At 39.9% G+C, this 20,033-nt stretch overlaps 1 protein-coding gene across 1 annotated transcript in view; it reads left to right on the top strand.

Annotated features, from left to right (window-relative positions):
- Window positions 1-18,584, top strand: part of Slc35f1 (solute carrier family 35 member F1) — a 527,643-nt gene extending 509,059 nt beyond the window's left edge. The window contains exon 8 of the mRNA XM_047559604.1: window positions 18,481-18,584. Coding sequence (XP_047415560.1) covers window positions 18,481-18,486 — 6 coding nt within the window. The 3' untranslated portion in view covers window positions 18,487-18,584. The remainder of the gene's footprint in view (window positions 1-18,480) is intronic.
- The last annotated feature ends 1,449 nt before the right edge of the window (window positions 18,585-20,033 follow it).

Here is a 20,033-nt window from a genome sequence, read left to right as displayed (position 1 = left end):
GTTGAAGTAGTAAAAAAAAAATCTCAGTGGAGTTATCACATCCCAAAGAGGATATTTTGGAAGCCTATTCTGGACAAATCTTATCTCTAGGCAGTTATTTTTTTCAGAACCAAAAAGAAATAAGAGCAGTGTAAAAAATCATGTTTGAATCTTAAACAATCGGGGGGGGGGGGGGGGGGAATGAGAAGAATACTATAACTCCTTAGGTGAAAAGTTAGTCTCAGAGGCCAGGCTAGTAAACTAGGATAGGAAAAAGGAGGTAAGCCCTTTGTTGGATGCTTTTAAAGGTAAAATCAGAAAGGAGAAGGGCACTGTTGTTACCAGATTAAGGAGTTGGTAAGTGTCTTTACAGTATCCCATCTACAGAGGTCTATTTGTACACCTGCTCCCCAGACCTCCTTGTCCCCACTCTTAATCCTACTGCTCCTAGCTTCCTGATAACCAGACAAATCATTCGCTGCCAACATCAATCAGTGGAGAACTGACTTTGTAGCCATTTTTCCCTCCAGTCAAAATGCAGAACCAGGTGAGCTTCTCGAAATTCTGCTCACTAGGATGATTTTCTACTACTCTCTTTCAGTATCATCCCATGGAGTGGAACAGGGGTTGGTCCTATAGTGCCACACACATCATTTTGGTATGGTCATAATATCATGCACAATCATCTGCAAATCATACCCAGAATTTTTCTCTTTGGTTTTGGCCAACCTTTGAAGCCATGTTGTGGGGGTTGAGAGAGAAGTTTATGTAGTAGGAGTAAGAGACCATGGCTTTTCGGATAATTGGGATAATTTGCATTGGGATAATTGTTCATGCAAATTAACTGTCCCCTTAGGACTTGCTTGAGCCCAGTGGCTAATATAACATTTTCATTTGATGTCAAAATGCTGCTGTGTCAAACTTTATGGTGGGTCAGAAAACATCCAGTTCATGTTCGGAAAATTGGGTCTCAACAGAAATGTGTTGACCTGTGGCCAGGTACTCAGTCTCTACTAATGCCCAGCCACAAACTGGTTCTCAAGAGAAAATAGTTGTCTTCAGAGGATGGCTTACCTTTGCTCCATATCTTAAAATCTGTGCTGTCATTCAACTAATACAGTTTTGCCAAAGTTTCTGCAGCATCCCTATCATCCCTGAAGACAACACCATCAGATCTGGTGGCTCATTCTTAAATTTCTGTGGTATTTATTTCCTACCCTTTGTCACATGTTTACTTTTCCAAGATTTTTAGGGCAGTTGCTACAGTTTCTCACCAGATCCCATCAGTATAATACCATTAATGCAATTGAATAGCAATCATTCAATCCATTCATTCATTTCTGTGGAAAGGAATAATAAGCAAGGTCTGTATAGACCAGATTTGACTTAGAACTGGAAAACTGATATGACCTGAAGGTCAGATAGTGAAAATAGAGAAATATCTGACTTACCATGGTTAGATTTATGATTTTTAGATTTTACAATGGTGTGAAAGCAACATGCATTCAGTAGAAACTTTACTTCTGATTTTAAGTTTTGGTCTTTTACTTCTGTAACCATACACAAATAATATTCTCTTAAAATGCTGGCAGTGGTAGCAAGCAGCAGTTCCCAGACAACCGTGTGATTAAAGGGTAAACAACCAATCCTCCACAGAGCACTGCATTGCTGAGCCATTTATTCAATAGGTTGGGTACACTAAATGAATTTTCAATTATGATATTTTCAACTATCAGGATGTGATCCCATCCCCATACAGAGGCACATCCAAATAATGCCAGATTTGCCAGTTGAAAGCAAACTGCTCTGACAGTTTTACTAATTGATATAGCGGGAAATGGTCTCACCAGATCAATAGCTGCCTTCTAGGTGCTTAGGGGACAGGTTGATTTGCTCTAGAAATGAAGCAACATCTGGAACAGCAACTATAATTTGAGTTAGCATCTAATTAAATTTATGATAATCAACCATCATTCTCCAAGATCTATCCATCTTCTTTACAAACCAAATAAATAATGGAGATTTAATAGAACTCACCATGTGAATTTTCCAAAATCTGTATGGTGACACTAATGTCTGAAATCCTAAAAATATAGTAGTATTGTTGTTCTACTACATGGGAAGGAGAGGTAGTTTTAATGGCATCCATTTAGCCTCTTCTCCCATCACAGCTTACTTCACGGGACACAGAACACATTTTGGGTCTCTGTCAGCTAATGAATATGTCTTCCAACAACAAATCTAGAGCTGCAATGCTGGAATCCCTCCAAAAAATTTGAACTAAGACAAGGAATTCAAAATCTTGTCCTGGTAAACCTACATTAATAAATCCCTTCCAAACAAACATCACATTCCTCCATCCTCATCCAGCACCCTTAGGATCCATCCCCATAAATGTTTCTCAGATTTCTGGTGATATAAATGGGAAAATTTTGTTTTTGTAAGAACATGTATGAATTGCATATCTTCGTAGGGCACATCTTATATCTTACTTGAGGCCTAGCAGAAACTATGTCTTCTTACATAGGTCAATAAACAATGAACTATGGTAAAGGTAAGTCCTGAGAAAGATTGCTTATCTCCTCAAAGCAATTGCTACTTCTTTTGTCTTCTACAGCAGACGGTAGAGGAAGGGCTAATTTCTATTGGCAAAAGAGATTTGGTGAAATTTAGGGGCTTAATGTCCTAATTTCAATAGAACCTTCCTATATGTCCCAATCAAATTTTTAGGACCCCACTCCTTCCCAATCAATGACCTAATTTAACATGTTGGATAGGTTGATAATCCAATTTGTCTTATAATTCAGTCATTAACCAAGTTAAACTTTGGGTTTAACTTTTAGAAATCTTGGCCTTGTGTTTACAAGAGAGATTTTTCTTAAGGCATGATAAAAATCTTTCTACTTCCTTATGTATTCATATGGGAATTTAAAGCCTTTAACTCATCATTTTGTGTCTTCAAATTCCCTGTTGCAGTATTACAAGAACCGACTCAGAGAACTGAACCCTTTGGGTTTGTTCCTCTGAAAATACTTCCAGTACCAAATTCAGTATAAGTCAGGATTTGATTAGAGAAGCAGAATCACTCTGAGTGATGTAGAATAAAGGGTTTGTTGTAGGGAATGCACATTACACATTGTGTCTGGTGGTGGATTTGAGTAGTTACAGATCAGCAGGGCTGGCAGTTAGAGCTGGACATAAAGTGGATGAGAACAGGGACAAACTGAAGTGCACAAAGATGAAATGAAATCCTCAAGGAAAAACTAGAACCTGAGTCTGTCTCCAATTGCTTCCAAACTCTACAGAGTAGATGGCCTAGCAGGAGCAGCTGGTATCTTTATTGTGAAACTTCAACACACCTGGACCAGGTCTGGGAGACGTCAAAAAAGGCAGCAGGAGCTGGAGCTGCTGCAAGTCTGCATGCTGTTGGGCACCAGCAGGGCCAGTTGGCAGATGTGTGAGACACAGGTGAGCTGCCACAATGCCCAACACCCTGTACCAATTCAGAACACAAAAATGGATGCTTCTTCACTCACACCTTCCAAATTTCTTGGAAATTTCCCTTGTTGCAAAGCACAACTCAAATCATACAGGAAAGAAAATACAGGGAACCATGTCCCCAGCTTAGCTGGTGACCAAGGACAAAGTCACCAGAAGGAAATTTGGAGGTGCTGGCAGTATATTTTTCTCTTTTCTCAGATGGGCAGGGTGTGGTTGGGGCTCCTTATTGACCTGTTCCCCTTTGGCTCACTGCTGTGCTTAAATTAAATCAGCAAGAATTCCACCAGCATTAGAATCTGGGATTCTGATATAAGATCCAGAGAAAGTCTCCAAATGGTGGAGCCCCGCAGAATCAAATGGTAGCAACACTGAATACAAAGTTATCCATCTGGAAACAACTGGCATCTGATGACAGGATTTAGTCCTGATGAACTATTTGGGGCCAGGATCCTAAGACTCATAACCTCCTATCACTAAGATCTGACAAACAGAGTATACATCCAAATATCATAAGTCAAATAAGAAAGAGGATCATTTTTTCAAATCTGTGAAAGTCTCCTACGACCTCCAGAGCAGAACACTCTGACAAAGTGGTGGTTGAAATATAGCACATCCATTACAGCCTGCACAGAAATCCCAGAATTGTACTGAATCCAGTTAATAGAATCCACACACTCTCAGACTTGCCTAAAGAAACAGGGGTGCATTTGAAGAGCAGATTTTTAATCCTCTTATCCAAGTCCCTGACAGGACTCTTCCAGGACCTTGGTCCTATCCAGGTGTATTTACTGCTTGGGACAGAAAGCAGAAGTGTAACCCTTGTTCCTGGACCTAGAGATGCAGGAAAGGAAGTGAAAGAAAATGGATGTCTGGAGCCTGAATCTTTCTTCTGGGCTCCAGTTATTCTCCCACCAGCAGTCTTCATCCAAATTCAATAGATTTCAAGTTCTGGTCAGATTGCCATCTTTAAACCTATTAGGGAAGGAGAAAATAAAAGGGTAAAAAGAGGCAACATTTCTAGTTCTTGCATTTACCCCAATGAGGAAAAGGGACAAATCCAACGGAAACAAAACCTCTAGTAAGAGTCTAGACTACATAGTAGGATTTTAATTTGAGAGAATAAGATCAGAAAATGTAGGTTCAAGTGTTTAATTAACATAGGAGAAACAGACTGGTGTGGTAGATCTAGGTAGGCTCTGGTCCTGCCGAGTGAGCTATGCTTTACTAGCACTTCTATCTCAGGAGGGACCTAGATGCAGCCTCACCTTTGAAAGTCATTAGGACATGGCACATGGAGGCATGGAGTCACCACCAGAGCTTAGTACTGAATTCCTAAGCAGAACTTTCCTCAAGGCCATCCAACCCTCCTTTGTTGAAAATTAGAAAGCTAATCAGATATCATCCCAACTTCTAAAAATGTGGCCCCTTAGACAAATTTGCCCTGAAGTTGGTATTGTGCAGACCTGTGACAGTTAGGGGACAATGAGAGTCACAGGTAATTCTTTACAAACCTAATGTATTTCTGCAGGAACTGTTCATGTGGTATTAAAAACCAGTGGAGGCTTTTAACTTTTATTTTCATTTCATTTTTATACATCCCAGAGTGCAAAAAAATCCAGAAAGCACATTTCATGGTATAAAACCACAAATTCCTGTTTAGTTCAAGAAACCAAAAGACTGAGACCCCTGCCTTCTGATGGATGCAGAAACTAGTATGGTCTCAGCTAAGAATAAAGCAGATCCAGCAAACAACTCTTCTGGAGAGGACAGAAATCAGCCAAATTCTTGCCAAAAATTATTCTTTTAAATGCTAACTCCTAAGGTGGCAACTGCAATTTCATCTTTCCCTTTGTAAGTAGAACCCCCTTCTATTTTCTGAGAGGCCAAAGCACTACTCTTTACAAGGTGATTGATTTTTTTTTTTTTTTGACAGAAGCCAGAATTTAAAAGGGGCATCAAAATCCAGGCCTGAATCCAGGAAGAAGAAAGTAACACTGCCTATTTTTATCTAGAGATGGGACATTCAAGTTTTCAGTATATTGATGGTATATTTGCCTAAGAACAAATTTAGGAAGTCTGATTGCATGATACCTCCTGTCTCATGATTATCACCTGCCTCTGTACATTTTGATGAGATGGTATTGGCAATTAAGGGAGCAGTCACCAGGGACTGCTTCCACCACAACAGTTCAGTTAAATTAAGCAGCACATTCATGGTATTCTTTCTCGTGGTGACCTGGACCATGGCTATCTACTCCAGAATGATGAAATCTCTGGGAAAATCAAGGGCTTGTGGTAGGGTGCGGGGGTGTTCCACATGACTGATCATGCTGAGACAGGGACTTGCCAAGGAAGAAGTGGAAAAGATTCTTGTTTGATGGGAGAAGTAGGGGGTGCAGCTGATGGAGGAGGTACAGATGAAATGTAAGATTTCTGAAACATTCTAGAGATCAAAATGGGACTTCTGAGTTTCAGAAGTTTGTTCAGGAATAACAAAAAAATAATGGCACATGTTCTTTATTGTAGAAGGCTTTCAAATTATGAATATCTTCCCTTTGACATATTTTCAAAGACTTCAGTATAAAAATAGTTGCATCACTGGAAATTTTCCATGCTTAAAGGGAAGCATAAAACTATTAACATGGAAAAAGTGAAATCTAAACCAAGCATTCAAAAGATATGAAAATGATATTTAATTTTGAGATTTAACTTTGAATGGATTATCAAGTCTTCTTAAAACGTGCTCTAATGATCATACACCCTGGTATGTTCATTATATCTCTGTAAAGAAGGTTATAGCTTTATAGGAATGCACATCAGTTTTTAACTTCAGCATTAGAAAGGAGAATTGATTATTAAAGGAGAATTGATTATTAAAGGAAAGAGCTGGAATTTTGGATGGAAATCCAGAAATGCAAATAAAGTACAGTCTGGGGAACACTTAAGGTCACAAAACCTAAAATTATTCTGTGAAGCCTGCTGTCTTTATTTTCTACTTATTCTTCATTACAAATCTCCATATTATCTAATTATATAATATGTAGCTTATTAAATATTCTATCTTAAAACTCCCCATCCCATCTCTTCCTTTACCAGAGAAAACTGGAGAACTACCTTTCAAATATAAAATGTCTACATGGTTGCTAAGAATACAATATTTGTTTCCATATTCATGAAAATCATTTAAAAAAAAAAAAGCCTTTGGACAATAAACTGCAGTAGTCGTTTTCCTTGTATCCTGAGAGCTTAGAACAGTGCCTAGCACATAGAAACTGGTGGTCTTAACCAGAAATCCCCAGAAAGCAAAACCAGAGATAAAGACTTTAAGTTCAATTACATTGCAGTAAATGAAATCCCAGGGGACCAAAAGTGAGGATAAGGGGCTTGTGAGGCAGAAGGAAGAGCCATTCTTTAAACTTCACAGCACTAAATATACACATTTGCTCCATCTCATGAGATCATCCTCTGCTATCCACAGAAAGTACAGCTCATGTCAATCCACTGGGGGAAAAAAGAAGAGCTTATCCACCAGCCCCATCTCCTGCTGGTACCTCTTGCATTTCTGAGTTGTGCATGCTTTAGGGTTGCACAGGGACCCCCAGAGTCTCTGTGGTCAACAGAAGAGCAGCAAGCTCTTCTGAGTGGGCTCATTGTACGTGGGGGAGGAAGTAAGAACCCACAGAGAAACAGGTGAGGAAGAGAGGAGCCGAAGTGGTAGATAAGAGGAATCTGATACAATATGTAATAAATATTTGCTGAAAGAATGTGGTTTTACTACCTAATCTTAGTTGTTGATTGAAGAGGAGTAAAAAGGCAACAGTAATCCATCATAATCATCTGTAGTTTAGTGAAGACACAGGCTTTGTTTGGGAGCTCATTGCATGGAAGAATTTTAGTATTTGCTTATTTCTAATCTCTTTCCAGTTGTCAGCTTAGTGTAACTAGAACTGATTAACTAGTAACAAAAAGTCATGGATGATGCACCTGCTCCTCAATTGAACTAGAGAAAAATTGTTCATAAAAGCATGAAGCACCTCATACATTTCCATGAGCTGTTAACAAATATGTGCCAGGTGAGCTTTTGTGCTTCTTCAAATTAACCACTCTCTCATGTGCTGATCCTTCCTCCATCCCCATAGCATTTTATTACCACAACCCATCCTTCAAAGCTGAGTCAGGAAATCACAGCTTCCAAAAACACCTTCACACTCATTCATATTCTCCCTCCGCCTCTCTCTTCCTCTTTCTCCCCTCCTTCTTTCTCCCTAATTTGTTCTAAGAGTTTTCATGCGACTCAGTTTTACTGCTATTGCTGTATCCCTTGTATTCTATGGTAAGTTTGCCTATTTCCTCTCCAGATTGTCAGCTCATTCTGTGCTGGGACTTATCTTCCTAGGACCTTACACGTAGGAAGCATCCAATGAATTTCAAATGAATGAAAGAACAGACAGGTGGTTGAGTGAGTGCAGGGGATTTGGGGAAGAGAAAGCAAGCTGACTGCAATAGCTGGCTACCCAGGGAAACCTTGGAGGAGTGGGACATGGGACTAGACACAGAAGGAAAATGAAACCCATGAACGTGGAGAGAAGCAAAATGGCATTCCAGCTGGGTTCTGACCTTGAGGCAGAACTGCACTCAGCTAACTTTCTGTAGAGCAGAAAGATCGAGAGTAGGTCGTAGAGAAGAAAATTGGAAAGTCAGAGCCAGATTGCAGAGGGCACAAAATGCCAGTCTAAGCAGTTTTGTCTTTTCCCTCTATTTTAGGCTCTCGGGATTTGGGGGTCAGTAGATAAGATGACCAAATGGAATTTTAAAATGGTTAGTAGAAACTAGGAGTGGGGGGTGTGCCCCTTTAGTACCACCTACTCAGGAAGTTGAGGCAGGAGAATCACTTGTGTCCACAAATTCAAAACGAACATGGGCAACATAGTGAGACCTGCCACTCCTACCCCATCTCAAAACAACAGCAGCAACAAAGATGGCTGGTAGATGGGTGGAATTAGAATTGGGAGGGAGAAACCAATAATGTAGAAGAAAAAGCTTCTCCTTGTCAAGTTATGAGCCAAAGAAGTAAGACAGAGTTTGGCTTTGGAAAAATAATTTCAGAGGGATTTAAGGACTATTTATAAGTTTAGCAATTTCCTATCCCTTGCTTAGGGTAACATTCTCCAAGATGTGACCCAGCCTCCACAATCTACCCTTGTTTCTTCATCTCCTGCCAAATGGAACTGTTAACTGTCTTCATACATGGCCACTATTGCCTCATCTCTGGGAAAACTGTGGTGCCTGGAATATTCTCCTTCCACCCACTTCCTTCTGCCAAAAAAAAAAAAAAAAAAAAAAATGACCTGCATTTGACCTCTCTCTTCTAATACTACCTCATCCATGATAGAAAATACATGTAAAAAAGTCACTCCCCAGTGACACATGTCACTTCTGCTTGGGCCTTCTGGAGACAAGCTGTCCCACTTCACACATCTGATGTATATGTACAGGGGTCAAACAAATGACATCTCTCTTGAGTTTTACATATGGAGAAAGAATAAGATGTGGTGTAAACAAAGTCTACATCAGAAGACCTGGATCACAATTCTGTTCTTTATGTACTGAGTCATTCACAACCACAGCTTTCTCATAGGCAAAATAGACAAGTTGGACAATATCATCTTGAAAGTACCAAATACAGCACTCTGTGAGTAATAATGAGAACTTCATACAGCACAGGGAGATAGATACACCCAAGGCTGACAGTGTGCCACCTATAGTGACTGGCACTGAGGATATGCCCAGTAAATATTTCTTGACTGATAAACTACCCCCTCCATACACTCTGACAACTCAGATGTCTATACTTGTCTCTGTTTGGAATTGACTAAGTGTAATGCTGAAGAATCAGAGCTGACTGATGAGATGGCAGTAACCGTAGTATTTAAAGCAGCTTCTCAAACTCCGGTACCCATATGCATCACATAGGGACCTTGTTCAAATGCAGATTCTGGTTTAGTAAGTCTGAGTGACTCTGAGAGGCTGTATTTATAACAAGTTCCCAGTGATACAAATGGATTGTTCCTGGGCCACATTCTGTTATTATTATAATTATTAACATATTAATCATACAAATGAATGGGTTTCACTATGATATTTTCATACATGTATATATTGTGCTTTGGTCCTATCCACCCTCCTTTCTACGTTATTTTGCCCTCCACTCTCACTCCTGCCCCCAACCCCTTCCCCTCTCATAATGGTCCCTCTTCAACTTCCAAGTCATCTTTTCTTTTTTTAGTTTCTGCATATGAAAGAAAATATGTGGTACTTTCTTTTGGTTTCTGACATGTTGTGATGTATTCCAGTTCTACCCATTTTCTCACAAATGACATGACTTCATTCTTCTTTATGGTTGAATAATACACACACACACACACACACACACACACACACAAATGGTTGAATAATACTTATGTATATACACATATATGTATGCATATATATGAAGTATTTATACATATACACGTATAAAATATTTTCTTTATCCACTCATCTGTTGACAGGCATAAAGGCCAATTCTATATCTTGGCTACGGTGAAGAGTGTCACAATGAACATGGGTATGCAGGTATCTCTTGTATGCTGTTTTAATTTTCTTCAGATACATAACCAGGAGTGGGATAGCTGGTTCATATGGTAGTTTTAGCTTTAGCTAATTTTAGCTTTTTGAGGATCTCTACACTATTTCCATGGTGGCTGAACTAATTTTCATTCCCACCAGTATATATAGATTCCTTTTTCTCTACATCATCGACATTTATTTTTTGCTTTATAGCCATTTCAACTGGGTTAAGATGAGATATCAATGTAGTCTTGATTTGCATTTCTTTGATGGAAAAGGATGCGGGGCATTTTTTCTTATATTTATTGGCCATTTGTATTTCTTTTAAAAAGCGTTCCCATTTTGGATTGGATTACTTTTTTGTTTTATGTTTTTTGAGTTCTTTATATATTTGGGACATTAATCCTCTGTCAGATGAAGAGCTGGCAAAGATTGTTCTTCATTTCTGTAGGTGGTCTCCTCACCCTGTTGGTCTCCTTTGCTGTGCTTTTTAATTTGATCTAACACTATGGGTCAGTTTTTGCTTCTCTTTGCTGAGCTATTGGATTCTTATTAAGGGAATTGTTGCCTGTGACAGTATCTTGAATTGTTTCTTCTTGTTTTCTTCCAGTAGTTTCAAATTTTCAGTCTTACATAGGTCTTTTTTTCTTTTCTGTTTTTTTCCTATTTGGGTTCACTTATGTACAGGGTGAGAGATGAAATCTAGTTTCAATCCTCTACATGTAGATATTCTGTTCTCCCAGTAGAGGTTGACTATCTTTTCTCTGTGTTTTTTAGCTGAGGCATATGGGTTTATTTCTGGGTCCTCTGTTCTAGTGCATTGGTCTATACATCTGTCTTTATGTCAATATCAGTCTGTCTTTGTTACTATGGCTCGGTAGTACAATTTGCAATTGGGTATTGTGATACCTCTTTTTGCTCAGGATTGCTTTGTCTATTCAGGGTCTTTGGTGTTACCTTTGAATTTTAGGATTGTTTTTTCTACTTCTGTGAAGAATGTCATTGGTGATTTGTTGTAGATTGCACTGAATCTATAAATTGCTTTCTGAAATATGGTCATTTTAACAATATGAATTCCACCAATCCATGAATATGGGTGGTCATTCCCTCTTCTTCAATTTCTTTCTTCTGTGTTTGATAATTTTCATTGTAGAGGTCTTTTACCTCCATGTCTAGGTTTATTCCTAGGTATTTTATTTTATTTATTTTATTTTATTTTTATTTATTTATTTTTTTATTATAAAATTGTAAACAAATGGGATACATGTTGTTTCTCTGTCTGTACATGGCGTAAAGGCATACAATTTGTGTAATCATAAATCTACATAGGGTAATGTTGTTTGATTCATTCTGCCATTTTTTCCCCTTCCCCCCCTCCCCTCCCACCCTTCCCCTCCATCTATGCAGTCCTTCCTTCCTCCATTCCTGCCCCTCTCCCTAAACCCAACTCCAACCCCAACACTAACCCTTCCCACCCCCCATTATGTGTCATCATTCACTTATTAGCGATATCATTCTTCCTTTGGTTTTTTGAGATTGGCTTATCTCACTTAGCATGATATTCTCCAGTTTCATCCATTTGCCTGCAAATGCCATAATTTTATCATTCTTTATGGCTGAGTAATATTCCATTGTATATATATACCACATTTTCTTTATCCATTCATCAATTGAAGGACATCTAGGTTGGTTCCACAATCTGGCTATTGTGAACTGAGCAGCTATGAACATTGATGTGGCTGTATCTCTGTAATATGCTGATTTTAAGTCCTTTGGGTATAGGCCAAGGAGTGGGATAGCTGGGTCAAATGGTGTTTCCATTCCAAGTTTTCTAAGGAGTCTCCACACTGCTTTCCAGAGTGGCTGCACTAATTTGCAGCCCCACCAGCAATGTAAGAGTGTACCTTTCTCCCCACATCCTCGCCAACACCTGTTGTTGGTTGTATTCTTGATAATTGCCATTCTAATTGGGGTGAGATGGAATCTTAGGGTGGTTTTGATTTGCATTTCTCTTATTACTAGAGATGTTGAACATTTTTCCATATGTTTGTTGATTGCTTGTATATCTTCTTCTGTGAAGTGTCTATTCATTTCCTTAGCCCATTTGTCAATTGGATTATTTACATTCTTGGTGTAGAGTTTTTTGAGTTCTTTATAGATTTTGGAGATTAGTGCTCTATCTGAAGTATGATTGGCAAAGATTTTCTCCCACTCTGTAGGCTCTTTCTTTGCATTGCTGATAGTTTCCTTTGCTGAGAGAAAGCTTTTTAGTTTGAATCTATCCCAGTTATTAATTCTTGCTTTTATTTCTTGTGCTATGGGAGTCCTGTTGAGGAAGTTTGGTCCTAAGCCGACATGTTGAAGCTCTGGACCTACTTTTTCTTCTATAAGATGCAAGGTCTCTGGTCTGATTCCGAGATCCGTAATCCATTTTGAGTTTAGTTTCGTGCATGGTGAGAGATATGGGTTTATTTTCATTCTGTTGCATATGGATTTCCAATTCTCCCAGCACCATTTGTTGAAGAGGCTATCTTTTCTCCATTGCATATTGTTGGAACCTTTGTCTAGTATGAGAAAATTGTATTTATTTGGGTTTGTGTCCGTGTCCTCTATTCTGTACCATTGATCCACCTTTCTATTTTGGTACCAATACCATGCCGTTTTTGTTACTATTGCTTTGTAGTAGAGTTGAAGATCTGGTATTGCGATACCCCCTGCTTCACTTTTTCTGCCAAGGATTGCTTTAGCTATTCTGGGTTTTTTATTCTTCCAGATGAATTTCATAATTGCTTGCTCTATTTCTGTAAGGTACATCATTGGAATTTTAATTGGAATTGCATTGAATCTGTATAGCACTTTTGGTAGTATGGCCATTTTGACGATATTAATTCTTCCTATCCAAGAACATGGGAGATCTTTCCATCTTCTAAGGTTTTCTTGAATTTCTTTCTTTAGTGTTCTGTAGTTCTCATTGTAGAGGTCTTTCACCTCTTTTGTGAGATTGATTCCCAAATACTTTATTTTTTTCGAAGCTATTGTGAATGGGGTAGTTTTCCTAATTTCTCTTTCTGAAGATTCATCACTTATATATAAAAATGCCTTCGATTTATGTGCATTGATTTTATATCCCGCTACTTTACTGAATTCACTTATGAGATCTAAAAGTTTTCTGGTGGAATTTCCTGGTTCCTCTAAGTATACCATCATATCATCAGCAAATAGGGATAGTTTGAGTTCTTCTTTTCCTATTCGTATCCCTTTAATTTCTTTGGTCTGTCTAATTGCTCTGGCTAGAGTTTCAAGGACAATATTGAATAGAAGTGGTGAAAGAGGGCATCCCTGCCTTGTTCCAGTTTTTAGAGGGAATGCTTTCAGTTTTTCACCATTTAGAATGATATTAGCAATGGGTTTAGCGTAGATGGCCTTTACAATGTTAAGGAATGTTCCCACTATCCCTATTTTTTCTAGTGTTTTGAGCATGAAGGGGTGCTGTATTTTATCAAATGCTTTTTCTGCATCTATCGAAATAATCATGTGATTCTTGACTTTAAGTCTATTGATATGGTGAATGACATTTATTGATTTTCTGATGTTGAACCAACCTTGCATCCCTGGGATGAAACCCACTTGATCATGGTGCACTATCTTTTTAATATGTTTTTGTATGCGATTTGCTAAAATTTTGTTGAGAATTTTTGCGTCGATGTTCATTAAGGATATTGGTCTGAAATTTTCTTTCCTCGATGTGTCTCTGTCTGGTTTAGGTATCATGGTAATATTGGCTTCATAGAATGAGTTTGGGAGAGTTCCCTCCTCTTCTATTTTATGGAATACTTTGAGAAGTATTGGAATGAGTTCTTCTTTAAAAGTTTTGTAGAACTCGGCTGAGAACCCATCTGGTCCTGGACTTTTCTTTGTTGGTAGGCTTTTGATGACTTCTTCTATTTCATTACTTGAAATTGGTCTATTTAAATTGTGTATGTCCTCCTTGTTCAGTTTAGGCAATTCATATGTCTCTAGAAACCTGTTGATGTCTTCGAAATTTTCTATTTTGTTGGAGTATAGGTTTTCAAAATAGCTTCTAATTATGTTTTGTATTTCGGTCGTGTCTGTTGTGATATTTCCTTATTCATTCCGAATTTTAGTGATTTGGGTTTTCTCTCATCTTCTCTTTGTTAGTGTGGCTAAAGGTTTATCAATTTTGTTTATTTTTTCGAAGAACCAACTATTTATTTTGTCAATTTTTTGTATTGTTTCTTTCGTTTCAATTTCGTTGATTTCAGCTCTCAGTTTAACTATTTCCTGTCTTCTACTACTTTTGGTGTTGGTCTGTTTTTCTTTTTCTAGGGCTTTGAGCTGTAGTGTTAGGTCGTTTATTTTTTGAGTTTTACTTCTTTTATTAAATGCGCTCCATGAATAAATCTTCCTCTAAGTACCACTTTCATAGTGTCCCAGAGATTTTGATATGTTGTTTCTTTGTTCTCGTTTACCTCTAAGAATTTTTTAATTTCCTTCCTAATATCTTCTTTTATCCATTCCTCATATAAAAGCATATTGTTTAATCTCCAGGTGTTGGAGTAGTTTCTGTTTTTTACTCTTTCATTAATTTGTAACTTCAATCCATTATGATCTGATAGAATACAAGGTAGTGTCTCTATCTTCTTGTATTTGCTGACATTAGCTTTGTGGCATAATATATGGTCTATTTTAGAGAAGGATCCATGTGCTGCTGAGAAGAAAGTGTATTCGCTCTTGGTTGGATGGTATATTCTATAAATGTCTGTTAAGTCTAAATTATTGATTGTGTTATTGAGATCTATGGTTTCTTTGTTCAATTTTTGTTTGGAAGATCTGTCCAGTGGTGAAAGAGGCGTGTTAAAATCACCTAGTATTATTGTGTTATGGTCTATTTGGTTTCTAAAATTGAGAAGGATTTGTTTAACATACATGGATGAGCCACTGTTTGGGGCATAGATGTTTATGATTGTTATATCTTGCTGATTTATGCTTCCCTTAAGCAGTATGAAATGTCCTTCTTTATCCCTTCTAACTAACATTGGCTTGAAGTCCACATTATCTGAAATGAGGATGGATACTCCAGCCTTTTTGCTGAGCCCATGTGCATGGTATGTTTTTCCCCATCCTTTCACCTTTAGTCTATGGGTATCTCTTTCTATGAGGTGAGTCTCTTGCAGGCAACATATTGTTGGATCTTTCTTTTTAATCCAATCTGCCAGTCTATGTCTTTTGATTGATGAATTCAGGCCATTAACATTCAGGGTTATTATTGAGATATGATTTGTATTCCCAGTCATTTGGTTCATATTTAAAATTTTTGACACATCTTGGTTCCTCCTTTATTTGACAGTTCCTTTAGGATAATTCCTCCCTTTGCTGATTTGCTTCTTTGTTTTTTATCTCTTCCTCATGAAATATTTTGCTGAGAATGTTCTGTAATGCTGGCTTTCTTTTTGTAAATTCTTTTAGCTTTTGTTTATCGTGGAATGATCTTATTTCATCATCAAATTTGAAGGTAAGTTTTGCTGGGTATAAGATTCTTGGTTGGCATCCATTTTCTTTCAGAGCTTGAAAAATGTTGTTCCAGGCCCTTCTAGCTTTTAGGGTCTGGATTGAAAAATCTGCTGATATCCGTATTGGCTTCCCCCTGAATGTAATTTGGTTCTTTTCTCTCACAGCCTTTAAAATTCTGTCTTTATTTGTATGTTAGGTATTTTCATTATAATGTGCCTTGGTGTGGGTCTGTTGTAATTTTGTGTATTTGGAGTCCTATAAGCCTCTTGGACTTGATTTTCCATTTCATTCTTCAGATTTGGGAAATTTTCTGATATTATTTCTTCAAATAGATTGTTCATTCCTTTGGTTTGTTTCTCTAAACCTTCCTCAATCTCAATAATTCTCAAATTTGGCCTTTTCATGATATCCCATAGTTCTTGGAGATTCTGTTCATGATTTCTCACCATCTTCTCTGTTTGTTCAACTTTGTTTTCGTGGTTAAATATTTTGTCTTCAATATCTGAAGTTCTGTCTTCCAGGTGTTCTATCCTATTGGTTATGCTTTCTATGGAGTTCTTAATTTGGTTTATTGTTTCCTTCATTTCAAGGATTTCTGTTTGGTTTTTTTTCAATATCTCTAACTCTTTATTGAAATGATCTTTTGCTTCCTGAATTTGCTCTGTTAACTGTCGATTGGTGCGATCGTTCAATGCCTGCATTTGCTCTTTCATCTCATCATTCAATGCCTGCATTTGCTCTTTCATCTCATCGTTTGCTTCCCTAATCATTTTAATTATGTACATTCTGAACTCCCTTTCTGTCATTTCTTCTGCCATGCTGTCGTTGGATTTTATTGATGTAACATCTAGATTTGTTTGGGGCATTTTCTTCCCTTGTTTTCTCATATTGTTCAGGGATCAGTGGGTCATTAAGATATTGCAGATTTCCTCTATCAACTTATAATGTCCCTGAAGATTGCTAGTATATCCCCTCTTATCCTTCAGTAGCCTGAAGTCTTGGAGGAGGTTGATAATGCAGAGCTCCACGAAGAAGCTGCCTCTCTAGGTGTGGTAACCCTCAGGTGGCGTATATTCCCTGCTAGTGGGCGGAGGTGCCTCCACTTGTTGACCAATGGTCATCCAATGGGGAAGTAGACTGTGGGCTGAGGCAAGGCCTGTTTGTGCCTATGTCTCTGGCTTTACCGTCCCTGTGGGAAAACCTCCCCCGGCCGGGAAGAGTCACTCGGTGGGGACGTCTCGCTAGTCAGTTGCCCTCCTAGAGGTTCCCCTCAATCTACAACTACCTCCTGGGCTGGGCTGTCTTCTTCTGCAACGATCCCAGGGGCCCGGACCTACGTCCTGGGCCTGGGATCCTCACCCTTCGCAGGCGAGTCTCCTTAGGCTGCCTCTCCCAGAGAATCTGCCCGCCGCCCTGGAAACTTCGCTCCGCCCCTAGGCGTGTCTCTGTGCGGCTCTTCCAGCAAGAAGCCACCTAGCTCCTGGGACCCTGCTCTGCACCAATCGCCTGGCTATGCAGCCCCTCCCCTGAGCCACCACCTGGAGCCCCGTACAATAGCTCCGAGACCCAGAGACCCGCCACACACCTCCTCCTCCGGACAGCCGCCCGGTTTCCGACGCAGTCACTAGGAATCCACACAACTCACTTCGGGTCTCCTCCTCCCGCCAACCACCCGTAGCCCTAGGCAGTCACTCCAAGTCCAAGTGACCCGCCCTGTTCCTCCTCCTCCTCCTTGGGGTAGCCCCCCAGGTGTTGAGGAATGGTGGCTCCGAGACCAGGTGACTCACCACGCTCCTCCTCCAGGCAGGCCACCGGTGTTCAGGAGCGGTTGCTTTTAGTCCAATCAGCTCACCGCTCGCCTCCTCCTCTGGCAACCGCCTGTGGTTCTGATGCAGTCACTCCCAGGCTAAGCGTCCCACCGCTCTCCTCCTCCAGGCAGGCCACCAGTGTTCTGGAGCAGCTGCTCCGAGTTCAAACAGCTCGTCACGCAGCTCCTCCTTTGGCAACCGCCCGCAGCTCTGATGCAGTCACTCCCAGGTCAAGCAACACGACGCGCTCCTCCTCCTCCTCCTCCGGGCAACCTCCCGGCACTCAGGAGCGCTCGCTCTGGGTTCAAACAGTTTACCACGCAGCTCCTCTTCTGGCAACTGCCTGTGGTTCTGATGCAGTCACTCCCAGACAAAGCGTCCCGCCGCGCTCCTCCTCTTCCTCCGGGCAGTCCCCCGGCGCTCAGGAGCGCCCACTCTGAGTTCAAACAGCTCACCACGCAGCTCCTCCTCTGGCAACCGCCGTGGCTCTGATGCAGTCACTCCTAGACCCAAGCGACCCGCCGGGCCTCTCCTCCTCCTCCGGGCAACCCCCCAGTGTTCGGAAGCGGTCACTCTGGGTCCAAACAGCTCGCCACGCAGCTCCTCCCCAGGCAGCCACCCGGAGCCCCAGCGGCTGCTCGAGTCCAAGCGCTATGCTGAGCCGCCTCCTCTACGATGATCCCAGTTGTCCGTGTTTACCGCTCCAGCGGGGGGAGGGGCGTCTCGCCGAGCAACTCCACTTCACAAATTCCCTGCGTTCCGGGGCTACCGCCCCATCCGGGACGCCTCCCCAACAGGAGAGACTCACCCGGCAGCTTTGAGTTGGTCCCAAGTCTCTCACTATCTCCTCTTTTGAATCTTGCGTCCTGGAGCAGTGTGAAATGCAGCCGCCCTCTAGTCCGCCATCTTGGCCCCCTTTATTTTATTTTATTGACTTATCTGTGGTTATTTTGAATGGAATTGCTTTCCTGGTAGCCTTTCTTAGCAAGTTTATTATTGTTGTATAGTAAACCTACTAATTTTAACATATTGATTTTGTATCCTATTACAGGCATAGGAGTGCAGGCCTGGAAGCCCAGCTACCAATGAGAGGCAGAAGGCTAAGGAAAGGGGTTGACAAGTTCAAGCACAGCCTGGACAACATAATGAGACCCCATCTCAAAATAAATAAATAAATAAAATGTAGTATTAAGCTGTGTGGTGCCATTCTGTGATTCCCAAAGTAAGGTCACAGTCAGAAATGGGAAGTGAGAGTCTTTTGAAGGACTGTTACCTTTAAGAGCAAATGAAATATAATTCCATAGACTTCCATTTTTAAATACCAATAAGTACTGCTTAGTAGTAGAAGTTCCTACTGAGAAGGCTTGATTGTCTTGTAGTGGTTGGTAATTATGCAAAGTGCCTTCATTCACTCAGCAACTACTATAAAGCATTTCCTGTGTGCCAGGCACTGATCTAAGGATTGGGAGTACATTTAAACAGAACAAACAAAAACTCCCTGCTCTAACAGATCTTACATCTCAACAGGAGAAAATATAAAACAAGACACATACATACTTGGAATTCCCTACACCTTTAGGAAAATATACTTTATTGTATATCATCAGTATTAAACCGATTTCAATGCTGCTATTCTTGCCTTTAAGTTATAAATTAACATTGGTTTGCCTGAAATTATCAATTTAATGGTGGCCTCTTTTGTTGAATCCAGTGGAGAGTAGTTACACATGTTTGCACTGGTGACCTCTGCATTTCCATTAGCTAGACTTTCAGGTATGCATGCATTGGAGTTTCAAATATAAATTATCCACACCCTAATAATTTCTAAGCCAGATAGACCTAATCTCTTGTGATATTCTGCTTGAGCAGTAACATAACTGTAATCATTGGGTCCCCTTCCAACAGAAGGAAGAAATGAATAAGGTAAGTGCACCACAGTTGTACTCACTCCCAGAATGCTTATCAGGGAGAATCACTTGGAGGTTGAGATTTGTGAGGATGCCAGACATAAGCAAAGATAGCTGCCACCTGGAGTTTTCCAATTATTATTTTATGTATCATGATTTTTCTCTTTGTCTTATCCGGGTACCTCCTGAGTTTCTTTATCCCTATTCTCTCTTAGTATCAGGACATCTATTATTGGTTTCATTTTCTCCTTGCAGATTAGGTTAAGGTTTCTTTTCAAGTCTGAATACTTAAAAATTTTGAATGTTACCTCCACTTTGTGCTTGGACCAAACTAAACAATATGACACATCATCCTAGTAGCAAGTCAGACTAATAAATGTCAATTGTCTTCTTTAACTTTGAAAATACATGGTCTTTTAAAAATCCTACATAGTAAAAAGATATAATTTATTTTCTTGGTATGTGGTATTGAACTCAGGGGCACTCAACCACTGAGCCACATCCCCAGCCCTATTTTGTATTTTATTTAGAGAGAGGGTCTCACTGAGTTGCTCAGCACCTCGTGATCCTCCTGTCTCAGCCTCCCGAGCCACTGGGATTACAGGCATGCACCACTGTGCCAGGCTGAAGATATAATTTTTATAAATTAAAAAAGTATTTTAAAAATAAATTACTTTTGTTGAGAACAATTGAATAA

This window comes from Sciurus carolinensis, chromosome 7 (assembly GCF_902686445.1).
Source record: "Sciurus carolinensis chromosome 7, mSciCar1.2, whole genome shotgun sequence".
NCBI lineage: Eukaryota > Metazoa > Chordata > Mammalia > Rodentia > Sciuridae > Sciurus > Sciurus carolinensis.
Note: the sequence above shows the minus strand (reverse complement) of the source record. Positions and strands in the feature narration are given on the sequence as shown.